The sequence below is a fragment of the Xenopus tropicalis genome, chromosome 10, assembly GCF_000004195.4.
Source record: "Xenopus tropicalis strain Nigerian chromosome 10, UCB_Xtro_10.0, whole genome shotgun sequence".
In the NCBI taxonomy this organism is placed as follows: domain Eukaryota; kingdom Metazoa; phylum Chordata; class Amphibia; order Anura; family Pipidae; genus Xenopus; species Xenopus tropicalis.
The window spans coordinates 38,925,149-38,938,094 of record NC_030686.2 but is presented as its reverse complement, the minus strand read 5'-3'; the positions used below and the strand labels follow the sequence as shown (position 1 = coordinate 38,938,094).

Sequence of the window (12,946 nt, the reverse complement as noted above, 5' to 3'; positions counted from 1 at the left end):
TCTTGGTTCGGCATCACATCAACAAGCCAATGAGGTCCCCGATCCGACTAATTTTTCCCGATCGAGATCTGGACGATTTCAGGCCAGATGTTGGACAGGCAAGCTTGTCTTTAGTGCCCATACACGGGCCGATAAGCTGCCGAATCGGTCTAAGGGACCAATATCGGCAGCTAGAATGGGCCCGTGTATGGCCACCTTTAGTCCCAAGCTTTCCTCCCTCTACACTTTGGATTGTTCATCTCCTTTGGATAACTGCAAAGTCTTTAAGTTTGCAGATGATACGACAATCCTTGGCCTCATTCAGAACAACGATATAACAGCTTGTTTATGACATTATCAAGTACAGTAGGAAACATGACCTGGTTCTCAAGCAGCAAAAACAAGAGTTTATCATAGATTTCATAGATTTTCAACATGAGCCGCTACAAATTGAAGATTGAGCAGGTTGAGAAGGCATAACCCAAAAAGCTCACCAACGTCTTCATTACCAACGTCTTCATTTCCTTAGAAGACTGAAGCGAAGACTTGGAGTCAACAAGTCGGCACAAATTACTTTTTATAGAGCAACCATAGAAGGCATTCTAACTGGCAGTATTTTAGTGTGGTATGGCAGCATCACTCAACAGGAAAAAGTATCTCTCCAAACTCCAACTGCTGAATGGATCATCTCCACCACACTTCCATCATTATCTGACCTAGATACTGGCAGATGCAAGAACAAAATCAAAGCCATTATTAGCGACCCAAGTCATCCAGGGCATAGACTGTTCATATGTAATAAGCCCAACTATTCTCTTAGGCACAAAAGGCCTGAAATGATAAAAGCTAGGAGTAAAAGTCTATTTAACAGCTTCTTTCCAAGAGCAGTCAGGCAAATTGCAAGCGAGCCCAGGCAACAGGAAATATATAACCACTAACCTCATTTTCTCTCATAAACTCTCTGTACTGTTTACATATTCTAATACATATCTACTCACTGTACTCAAGTATTATTAATATATCAATGTACTGTGTATCTTTGTAGCACACTCAGCACTTTACCATTGTTTTTGTAATTAGAGTGTAATTGTGTAATACATTGCATAATGTAATTGCGTCTTACTGCCCTATGCTGCACAATAATTCCCATGTACTTTTAGTACAAATGGCAATAAATCCCTACTTGACATGACTTGAATGAGATGGCAGTTCAGTGCCAGACCCTATCTGTAGGCTAGTGCTGTGCTTAACCAGACATGATTTTCCAGACAGCTAGATCAACATTTGGCTGAGCTCCAGTCACATATAGTTAGCAAGCTGTTGTTTTGCCCCCAATACAGAAAGCTGGAGACTGGACCATGGGTAGCTGAGCCAGTATTGGTCTGTTCATAGCTTTTATTACTAAATTACAATGTTAACACCTCAAATAATTCACTCTGCCTTTTTAAATTGTATTATTGAACCAACAAATGTATTTTAGCTATAATATTGGTGTGTAGGTGCCATCTCAGTGCATTGTGCCTGAGTCTGAGCTTTCAGAAGGAGCCGGCACTACACATTAGAACTGCTTTCAGCTAACCTATTGTTTCTCCTACTCCCATGTAACTGGAGGAGTCCCAAGCCGGACTTGGATTTCTTACTACTGAGTGCTATTCTGATACCTACTGGGAGCTGCTATCTTGCTCCCTTCCCATTGTTCTGCTGATCGGCTGCTGGGGGTGAGGGGGGGGATATCACTCCAACTTGCAGCTCAGCAGTAATGTGTTCCTGAGTCTGAGCTTTCAGAAGGAGCCGGCACTACACATTAGAACTGCTTTCAGCTAACCTATTGTTTCTCCTACTCCCATGTAACTGGAGGAGTCCCAAGCCGGACTTGGATTTCTTACTACTGAGTGCTATTCTGATACCTACTGGGAGCTGCTATCTTGCTCCCTTCCCATTGTTCTGCTGATCGGCTGCTGGGGGTGAGGGGGGGGATATCACTCCAACTTGCAGCTCAGCAGTAATGTGTTCCTGAGTATGAGCTTTCAGAAGGAGCCAGCGCTACACATTAGAACTGCTTTCAGGTAACCCAGCTGCTATATGCTCCCTTCCCATTGTTTTGCTGATCAGCTGCTGGGGGTGAGGGGGGGGATATCACTCCAACTTGCAGATCAGCAGTAAAGTGTTCCTGATTCTGAGCTTTCTTACTATTGAGTGCTATTCTGATACCTACTGGGAGCTGCTATCTTGCTCCCTTACCATTGTTCTGCTGATTGGCTGCTGGGAGGGGGGTGATATTTTGCACAGCAGCAAAATGTGTGACTGAAGTTTATCAGAGCACATGTCACATGGCTGTGGCACCCTGGGAAACTAAGAATATGTCTATTCCCATGTCATATTTCAAAATTAAATCTAAAAAAAAATTCTGCTGGAGGAGCACTGATAACTGCATTTTGTAAAAACCATGTTCTGCGACAGAATCCCTGTTGAGATGGGACCATGTCTGATATTAAGGGATTGTAAAGGCAAAAAATAAAATCCTATTTTTACTTTCTCTACTCAAAAACAAACCTACCTCCAGTATACTTTCATATCAAAAATCTCTACCATTTCTATTAACTGATTGTATTCTAACGCCCCCTTTGCTTTACTTGCTCCGACTGCTGCAGACACTATACAGATAAACAAACTCTAATGAATAAATAGTAAACCAAGCTAGCTGTAAACAGAATTGCAACAGATTGGAAATACTGTATAGGTCTATAATCATTACAACATGCTCTTCTATGCAATAGGTATTTATATTTATATGTTAAACCCTGAGCTTATTGATAATTGGAGTTCTCTAAGTGGACCAGTCATCTTTACGTATTTGACCTCATCATTCTCTGGTTCATCCAATCTCTTCAAGAGACAACAACTATAATCCATAACATACTTACTGAGTTAGTCACAAGGAAGTTCCTTGGACAAGAGCATATGGGGTAATCTTTCAGGTTCATCACCTTTTCAAGTCGTGGGGTGGTACAGCAGATCAACTGAATGGAAGACATGGTTACCAACTTGCCAATTTTAAACCAGACATGCACAGAATTCATATGCTGTGTATGACCAATTCATTTAGAAGCATTCTGCAAGGCTGCAGAGAGCAATGTAGTACAGGTTTAGGATCCGTTATCCGGAATGCTCGGGACCAAGGGTATTCCGGATAAGGGGTCTTTCCGTAATTTGGATCTCCATACCTTAAGTCTACTAAAAAATCAATAAACCATTAATTAAACCCAATAGGATTGTTTTGCATCCAATAAGGATTAATTATATCTTAGTTGGGATCAGTTACAAAGTTCTGTTTTATTACTACAGTCAAAAAGGAAATCCGTTTTAAAATTATGAATTATTTGATTAAAATGGAGTCTATAGGAGACAGGCTTTCCGTAATTCGGAGCTTTCTGGATAATGGGTTTCCGGATAAGGGATCCCATACCTGTACAGTGAATTATTTTATAATCAGCTATGCACAACGTGGTTCTTATTAAAGGGGATCTAAAGGCAAAAAATTAAATTGTAAAAATAATGATTTTTTTATATTAAACAGTATGCAGTCTCTGGGGTTTGATTCTATAAAGGGAAAACATACCCTCTTTTTTACATGCACTCTTTGGGCTTCCATAGCAGTGTCGGACTGGCCCCCCCAGGATACCAGGAAAACTCCCAGTGGGCCCAGGGGTCAGTGGGCCCTCCTGCTCCTGATCATTTGGCCTAACTCATGGTCATTTCCTATTTCTGAATGGGAAGAAAGAGGAGAAATAGATGGAAGAATAGATTTTAGCATGTAAATAAAAGACTAGGAGAAAAATTCTTTGGAAAGCGGGCCTAGGGTCTAAGGTTTTCTGGTGGGCCCCTGGGTTCCCAGTCCAACACTGTTCCATAGAAAACTTGTATAAAGAATTTTAGGCCTTCCAAAAAAAACAATATAATTGCATTTTTTACACAGACATACCTGATTTCACAGACGTAAATGTAACAACAATTTTACTGTGATGAACCATTTCCATAACCCCCCTTAGGCTCACAGTGTAAAACAGCTCCTCCCTCACCTTGTTTCATTGTCAAGTGATATATTCTGGGGCTTGAAGTCTCACTGCTTTCCAGAACATCTGTGCACCACCCACTATGGAGAACTGAGAAAGTCCCAGAATCCATCACTTCGCAATGGAACAAGAGGAGTTTGGGGACCGCATTACACTGTAGCATTAGGTCTGTATGTTGTCCCCATTGGTCCCCAGTATTGGCTCCCATATCTGAGATCATCCAGTTAACCCCCCTTTATATTGCATGGCTTTTCTCTACATTTTTTCACCTTTATCTTCACTTCTTAAATCCATTGGTGGAATGCAGAAAAGAAGGGCTCCTGTGCAAAGAAAACCATAGATCGGTGCTGTTGTGGAACGGAGGAGCGTCTGTGCATCTGACCCTGGTGATGAGAAATGCTGCCCATCTGGATGTTCCAGAGGTATGTTACTCGGATGGAAAAGGGGGAAAAGCTGAGTGCATCGTATGTGAATAAAGATCACTAGGAAACATGGGGGAGTCATTTATGAAGTGGTGCAACATGCCAAGATGGCACGTAGGTGCATACATTTTGCCTTCTCTGGCCCAAACTGAAACTTATTGCTTTTAGATAATATGCAGGTCATAGCTTGTATTTATCATGGCCACCTGTCCCAATACAGAAATGAGTGTGCCACACTACTTGCCTATACACTAGCACCACTGCCTGGCGTCTAAGGGAAAAATGAAGCACAGTGCCAGAAATAATTCGGATCTCCATGCCTTATGTCTACTAAAAAATCGTTTAAACATCATTTAAACTCAATAGGATTGTTTTGCCTCCAATATGGATAAATTATATCTTAGTTGGGATCAAGTACAGGTACTGTTTTATTATTACAGAGAAAAGGGAATCATTTAACCATTAAATAAACCCAATAGGGCTGTTCTGCCCCCAATAAGGGGTAATTATATCTTAGTTGGGATCAAGTACAGGTACTGTTTTATTGTTACAGAGAAAAGGGAATCATTTAACCATTAAATAAACCCAATAGGACTGTTCTGCCCCCAATAAGGGGTAATTATATCTTAGTTGGGATCAAGTACAGATACTGTTTTATTATTACAGGGAAAAGGGAATCATTTAACCATTAAATAAACCCAATAGGGCTGTTCTGCCCCAATAAGGGGTAATTATATCTTAGTTGGGATCAAGTACAGGTACTGTTTTATTATTACAGAGAAAAGGGAATCATTTAACCATGAAATAAACCCAATAGGGCTGTTCTGCCCCCAATAAGGGGTAATTATATCTTAGTTGGGATCAGGTACAGGTACTGTTTTATTATTACAGAGAAAAGGGAATCATTTAACCATTAAATAAACCCAATAGGGCTGTTCTGCCCCCAATAAGGGGTAATTATATCTTAGTTGGGATCAAGTACAGATACTGTTTTATTATTACAGAGAAAAGGGAATCATTTAACCATTAAATAAACCCAATAGGGCTGTTCTGCCCCCAATAAGGGGTAATTATATCTTAGTTGGGATCAAGTACAGGTACTGTTTTATTATTACAGAGAAAAGGGAATCATTTAACCATGAAATAAACTCAATAGGACTGTTCTGCCCCCAATAAGGGGTAATTATATCTTAGTTGGGATCAATTACAGGTACTGTTTTATTTTTACAGAGAAAAAGGAAATCAATTTAAAAAATCTGAATTATTTGATTTTAATGGAGTTTACGGGAGAAAGGCTTTCTGTAATTTGGATCTTTCTGGATAACAGGTTTCCGGATAACAGATCCCATACCTGTACACAGGGAGAACAAGTGAAGGCGGCAAATAATTTAAGTACAAAAAACGAGTAATGAAGGCCAATTGAAAAGGTTCTCTCCGATGCAAAGGAACAAAGCTGTGCTAACTCATGTGCCCTCATGCGGTGGATCATGGGAAAATAACAATGCACCCCATAGAAACACATGTAAACATGCTATGTCTAAGGGAGAAAATGTGCATTCTACCCAAATATCTCCTACCTGGCATTTAGCCACCCAGACAAGGCTCAGGCCCAGTTTGGGAACCACTCGAGCTAAGGGATGAAAGGGCACACACTTTAAGACTTTAGTTGACCTTTAACATAAGCAGCCCTTTTAATGTCAGCCGTCGGGAACAGCAATTAACACAATTAAATATATGACTGCCAGAATATTATAAAACACAAAAGGTTGTAATTAGATGCCTACACATAAAACTGGATGAGCTTGTCTTTTCTATGCAGTCATCAGGTGACTACAAAATAAATAAAGGTGCAATGTGGGAATTTTTGTTCAAGCTTTTTGATTTACGTATTGTGAAAGTCACTGCTCTTACCCAATGTACTGTTTGGAACCAGGATATAAATTGAGATGAACATCCTACAGCAGCACAGACTGATCTCATGATGAATACAGGACAGATCTGTGTAATTGGGCTGCTGCTCTGCGCTGTTGGACTATGCACATCAGGTAAGTACCACCAGCCTGGGCCGGGAGCTGGTACTGGTAAGATAACTAGCAATAGAGATAGTCTAACATGGCTACTGATAAATAGGTGTTAAAAGTGAAGAACTTCCCCAGGGATTATTATTGTTTACATGATACCCCAGGTTGGCCTTTCTGCCTGCTGATAATGGCACCAGTTCGGGGCCGGTGCCCATGCTAAATAGAGAAGCCAGCTTTTGGCCTTCTATGGCACATAGGCGCCTGGACTGGAGCAGTAGAAGAAGATCCAGGAGATGGTGGCATGGAGCTCCTGTAGTGGTTCCCTGGCCAGGGCACATTTCACTGAACTACAGCACTAACCTGGGGTATCAGTTAAGCAATTATAATCACCATAGGGTGCCTAACATTTTGTCTACCCCCCCCCATCCACTTCAGTGATTTTACCTTTCCTACTTCTTCAAACCCCAAGACACATGGATCTCCTATCCCTTCATCTTTAATAATAATGATGAAGTGAATAGAATTGTAATGATGCCTGTCTGACTTATATTGATTAATCCATTCAAAAAATATGTCTGAAACACCAATTATCGTAATGGAGGTTACTTTCTCTTCAAATGTTTAAAATGTAACAATTTGGTGGTGATGGTATAGACTTGGAAGTGATGTGACCTGGGTCGCCTTACTAAACACAGTTTACAACCCAAGACAACTATTTTGTTGGATATTTCTGGTGCTTTTATGATAATATATTATACATGTATTTGTAACAGCGGCCAAACCAGGAAGATGCCCACCTGAGGCGTTCTTGGCAGAAAAATATTTGTCCCACACTAACAGATGCAGATCTGACGGTGACTGTGGGGGAAACAAGAAATGTTGCATGGACAATGGTGAAAATTTCTGCAAACCTCCAGCGCATGGTGAGTGTGGGGCAAATAGAAAGTCTTGGGGGGTCTGTTCCGCCGTGCATCTCTTCTTCACCTGCTGGACCTGGGAAGGTGCCCTTGGCCCTATGTGTCTCCCTCTCAGAGGCACATTATTTGCCAGCACTGAGAACAGTAGCAGTAATGTGTGGCAGCACTTTACTGCATTACTGTTAAATACAGTACCTGGTCTGCCTTTTGTTTTCCTCTGCACTGCTGTTCCTGACTATATGTACCAATGGAAAAATGTACCAAGGTAACTAGTCAGCTTCTCTCTAGAGAAGAATCCCTTTCCCACATTACCGTGCTTGTTTTGGGAATACAAGACATCTGACTTCTGAATCGTTTTTTTTCAGTATAGGTACTCAGAACCAGCAGTTATATTTAAAAATCATTACAAAATCAATAACATATGTATTTAATGCCCATTGGAAATTTGCACAGTTTGCATTAATTCTGCGTAAAAGAGACAGCCGGTGTAGCTTCCCTGAAGTCACTAACTTGTCTATTTGTAACTAATAGAGAGGCCTGGCGCCTGTCCCTTTGGCACACGAGTACCACGCAAAACCGATTATTGCACCTCAGACAGTATGTGCCCTGTTGGATCCAAGTGCTGCTTCCGTGAAGGTGGAAGGACCTGCCTGCCTTCTGTGGGAGGTAAGAAATCGAATTGTACTTAAATGCTCTAACCTCTGTGTTACACAGCTCTGCTCAGGCAGCCCCACTCTATTCCCTAACTAATTTACTTTACCATAATCCCTTCTGACCACAGCCACTGAACAGCAGTGCCTTATTGCTTTGTGACCGCTTTTCCTAGTTGTGGAAAGTTCCTGGAGGAAAGGTGTTGTAACTTTTTTAGCTGTAATATTGGTGTGTAGGCACAATCTCCTGAGTGTGCCTGTGTCTGAGCTTTCAGAAGGAGCCAACGCTACACATTAGAACTGCTTTCAGCTAACCTATTGTTTCTCCTACTCCCATGTAACTAAAGGAGTCCCACGCTGGACTTTGATCTCATAACAAAAAAAAAACATTTCAGCAAGTGCATATGCTACAGGCCCACGGTGAGGCCGTAGCAACAGTTATTCTGATAAAGAAAATAAATTGAGACACAGAGCCACAGTTACTGGTTTGACACATACAATTCCTTTCTTCTATTCTTCCTTGTGTTCTCTGGACAGGGCTATTTGTAAGCCATGATCCAGGGAGGTCATGGACCCCTTTAAAAGGGACACCATTACGAAATGTATTCAGTTCCATCCCTCCTGAGAATTACCCCATTTTGTGCAAATTTCTACACACTGTTGCTCAGGCTTAGTCACTATGAAGCACTTAAGTAGCACTTTCTTCCTTATGGGACATGAAGCGTTCTGTTTGATGCCCGACTGTGGGTAGCACTTCTGCCTGGCAGCACTGGGGTCCTGAGTTCAATCCCAGTATCTACAAGGAGCTGTATGTTCTCCCCATCTCTATGTGAGATTCCTCCAGGTTACCCTGGTTTTCCTTCCAGGAAGGTTAATTGGCTTATGACCAAATTGAGCATAGTGTGTGTAAATGTGATAGGATTGTAAGCTCCTCTGGAGCAGAGACTGATGTGAATGATGTATCACCTATGTGGAAATATGTGCTATAAAAATACCAGGAAAATATAAAAAAAAAAAGAATTTGGGCTGCATTAGTTCTGCATGTTGTCTGCATTTATTTAAGTCTGAGATCATCCAGTTACCCCCCCCCCCCCCCACCTTTATATTCCATGCCTTCTTCTCTGAATAAATTCACCTTTATCTTGACTGCTCTTTTTAAATCCATCCAGTAAAAAAGGGTTCCTGTCCTCCTGGCATAATGATAAACTGCTTTGTTCCGATGAGGAGTGGGTGTCAGTCGGACTCTACATGTCCTGGTAATGAGAAATGCTGCCGATCTGGATGTTATAGTGAATGCAAGGTATGTAACTGGGAACTAGGTGTCTCCCTTCCCTCTTGAAGGGAGTGCTTGTACATGTCCTTTTTGTTCTATATGTACAGTAGAACGAAAAAAAATATACTCAATGCTAAAGATTTTCTAGACTACATTGAAATCTGTTGTATGTACAGTAAATGTGTATAAATACATATACAGGTATGGGATCCCTTATCTGGAAACCCGTTATCCAGAAAGCTCTGAATTACAGGAAGCCTGTCTCCCATAGACTCCATATTAATCAAATAATTCAGAATTTAAAACTGATTCCCTTTTCTGTGTAATAATAAAACAGTATCTGTACTTGATCCCAACTAAGATATAATTACCCCTTATTGGGGGCAGAACAGCCCTATTGGGTTTATTTAATGGTTAAATGATTCCCTTTTCTCTGTAATAATAAAACAGTACCTGTACTTGATCCCAACTAAGATATAATTACCCCTTATTGGGGCAGAACAGCCCTATTGGGTTTATTTAATGGTTAAATGATTCCCTTTTCTCTGTAATAATAAAACAGTACCTGTACTTGATCCCAACTAAGATATAATTAATCCTTATTGGGGCAGAACAGTCCTATTGGGTTTATTTAATGGTTAAATGATTCCCTTTTCTCTGTAATAATAAAACAGTACCTGTACTTGATCCCAACTAAGATATAATTACCCCTTATTGGGGCAGAACAGCCCTATTGGGTTTATTTAATGGTTAAATGATTCCCTTTTCTCTGTAATAATAAAACAGTACCTGTACTTGATCCCAACTAAGATATAATTACCCCAGGGGCAGAACAGTCTTTTGGGTTTAATTACTGTTTAAATAGTTTTATTAGCACACTTAAGGTAGGAGATCCGAATTATGGAAAGACCCCTTATACGGAATACCCTTGGTCCCGAGCATTCTGGATAACGGGTCCTATACCTATATTATATATATATATATTATATATATATATATATATATATTATATTATATATATATATATTATATATTGTATATATATATTATATATTATATTATATATATTATATATATATATAGGTATAGGACCCGTTATCCAGAATGCTGGATAGATATAGATATATATATATATGTGTAACGCTTTTCTGACCCTTTAGGAACAAACCGAGACTAGTAGTGATATAGAGAGCATGGGTTACATTGCGACACTTAATACAAAGGGGTGAGCCTCCGCTATATGGGAGAATCAGGATGGAGCGAGGGTGTAGTAGAACTACAACTAGCTGAGGTGTGTTGTGCAGATAGTAAATGATGGACGCCAGAGGATTCTTGCTGATCAACTATAGTACAAGTTTATTGGACAAGGCACAACTTAATAGTGCAGCAGGGTTATACTCACAGACACAGCAGATGTAATGGTCACAGAGGATAACAGCAGATGTGACACTTTAGGAACAGTATAACCCACTTGAAGGATTATGCAGAGTATTAGCTGTGAGCCCAGGAATGGATGCCCTTTACTGGAACGGATCCCCTCCAGCCAACTATGGTTCAGGGTAAGGAACTGCCTGAATCCTGCGTCTTAACTGTGGTCCCTACAGCAAGGCATACAGAGCCTGGGTTAGACTAAACCCTTACAGTCTCCTTTGATGGGGCCAGTGCTGCCCTTACTAAATAAGCTATCTATGCTCACCACTCCTAGAGGGTGCTATTACATATAACTGACTGTGCTGGCTTTATCTCATTCATGGGGCCCTGTCCCCGACTTACAAATGGCAGGTTCTCCTTACTGGGGCCTAATTGCCTCAGGCTCGATGACGTGCAGCCTTAGGACAACAGCAGCCAGAGAGGAAGACACTTCCTTGTGCCAGACACTATATAGTCTGCCAAGGGGAGTGGTCAACCTGGGCTAAACCTATAGGGGGTAGCCTAATAACTGAAACAGGAGTGCAGAGGGCTCTGCCCTATTACAGCACAGATAAGGAAAAGATAGGGGATAACGCCATAGGGAGCTTAACCCTATGGGTCCCTACATATACATATATATATATATATACAGGGTTGGAATGACAGCACACGCAGGATGTTTTTCAAGAAGAATCACACTCTGTGATTCTTCTTGAAAAACATCCTGCGTGTGCTGTCATTCCAACCCTGTGTATCTACGCTTTCAGCACTGGCACCCAGGTATTATCTTGCTCTTATGGTGTGCAGCTTTCCAGCAACTCGTTTCTATATATATATATATATATATATATATATGTGTGTGTGTGTGTGAGTTTTATATACATATTGCACAGAGATGTTTATTATATTGTCCTTTTCTTTTTTTTCTAGCCACCAAACTTCTAGAGACCAGATCTTAACACCAGAAAATCCACCATTGTGACTTTATGCCTCTAAAACATTATCTAGTTCATGTAATAAGAAGCACATTAATGATCACTATTGTCTATGTGGGTGCATTTATATACTAAAGAGAACGTACCTTAAATTCTCTGTATGCGTTTTTCTGTGTTTGGGGGAAAGGCAATAAAATATAAAGTGATGAAAAGGTGTAAGAAAAAGGAGGAGACTCTGGCTCATTTAGTGAAAAATAAATATATTGTTTACTCTGTAAAGTAGATAGAACTTCAATGGGGAAACAACATTTTTCTAACAAACAATGGAAACTTTAAAGGGGAAGAATTCCTCAGCCGATTACAGTGGGTTAATTTTATAACATCCTTGTGAGTGTAATATTTACATTTTTAAAAGTCTTAAAACCCCAGGTCCCAAGCATTCCAGATAATGGATTTACAGATAATAGATCCCACTACTTATAATAAAGAGTCTAAATCAATGGTGGGTACCTCAAAGGACATGTAAACCCCACACACCAAAATGTAATCAGTGAACAGCCTCTTTGAAATCTTTCAATACCTGCCACACTGGTTGTCCAGAGCAGTGTTTTTCAACCTTTTTTGGGCAAAGGCACACTTGTTTCATGAAAAAAATCACGAGGCACACCACCATTAGAAAATGTTAAAAAATTTAACTCTGTGCCCAGCAGCAGTGCCCCCCTAGTACACTGGTGCCCAGCAGCAGTGCCCCCCTAGTACATTGGTGCCAAGAGCAGTGCCCCCCTAGTACATTGGTGCCCAGCAGCAGTGCCCCCCTAGTACATTGGTGCCAAGAGCAGTGCCCCCCTAGTACATTGGTGCCCAGCAGCAGTGCCCCCCTAGTACATTGGTGCCCAGCAGCAGTGCCCCCCTAGTACACTGGTGCCCAGCAGCAGTGCCCCCCTAGTACACTGGTGCCAAGAGCAGTGCCCCCTAGTACATTGGTGCCCAGCAGCAGTGCCCCCCTAGTACATTGGTGCCAAGCGCAGTGCCCCCCTAGTACACTGGTGCCCAGCAGCAGTGCCCCCCTAGTACATTGGTGCCAAGAGCAGTGCCCCCCTAGTACATTGGTGCCCAGCAGCAGTGCCCCCCAGTACATTGGTGCCAAGAGCCAGCCCCCCTAGTACATTGGTGCCCAGCAGCAGTGCCCCCATAAGTCAGTGTGCCCCGTGGCCCCCCCTAATACATTGGTGCCCAGCAGCATTTTACTCTTCGGCGGCTTCAGCA

The 12,946-nt window shown here is 41.4% G+C and overlaps 1 protein-coding gene across 1 annotated transcript; it reads left to right on the top strand.

Moving 5' to 3' along the window:
* The first annotated feature begins 4,384 nt into the window (after positions 1 to 4,384).
* On the top strand, positions 4,385 to 11,906 carry LOC100489901 (WAP four-disulfide core domain protein 5). Its single transcript, XM_031894839.1, has 6 exons — positions 4,385 to 4,474; positions 6,408 to 6,519; positions 7,269 to 7,418; positions 7,944 to 8,078; positions 9,232 to 9,362; positions 11,676 to 11,906. The coding sequence occupies exons 2-6, from the start codon at positions 6,453 to 6,455 to the stop codon at positions 11,688 to 11,690; spliced, it is 498 nt and encodes a 165-aa protein (XP_031750699.1). The 5' UTR covers positions 4,385 to 4,474; positions 6,408 to 6,452; the 3' UTR covers positions 11,691 to 11,906.
* The last annotated feature ends 1,040 nt before the right edge of the window (positions 11,907 to 12,946 follow it).

Coding starts and splice junctions, on each gene's coding strand:
- LOC100489901 (XM_031894839.1), top strand. CDS start 6,453: ATGATGAATACAGGACAGATCTGTGTAATTGGGCTGCTGCTCTGCGCT. Junction 6,520..7,268: donor TGTTGGACTATGCACATCAG/GTAAGTACCACC, acceptor TATTTGTAACAG/CGGCCAAACCAGGAAGATGC. Junction 7,419..7,943: donor CTGCAAACCTCCAGCGCATG/GTGAGTGTGGGG, acceptor TGTAACTAATAG/AGAGGCCTGGCGCCTGTCCC.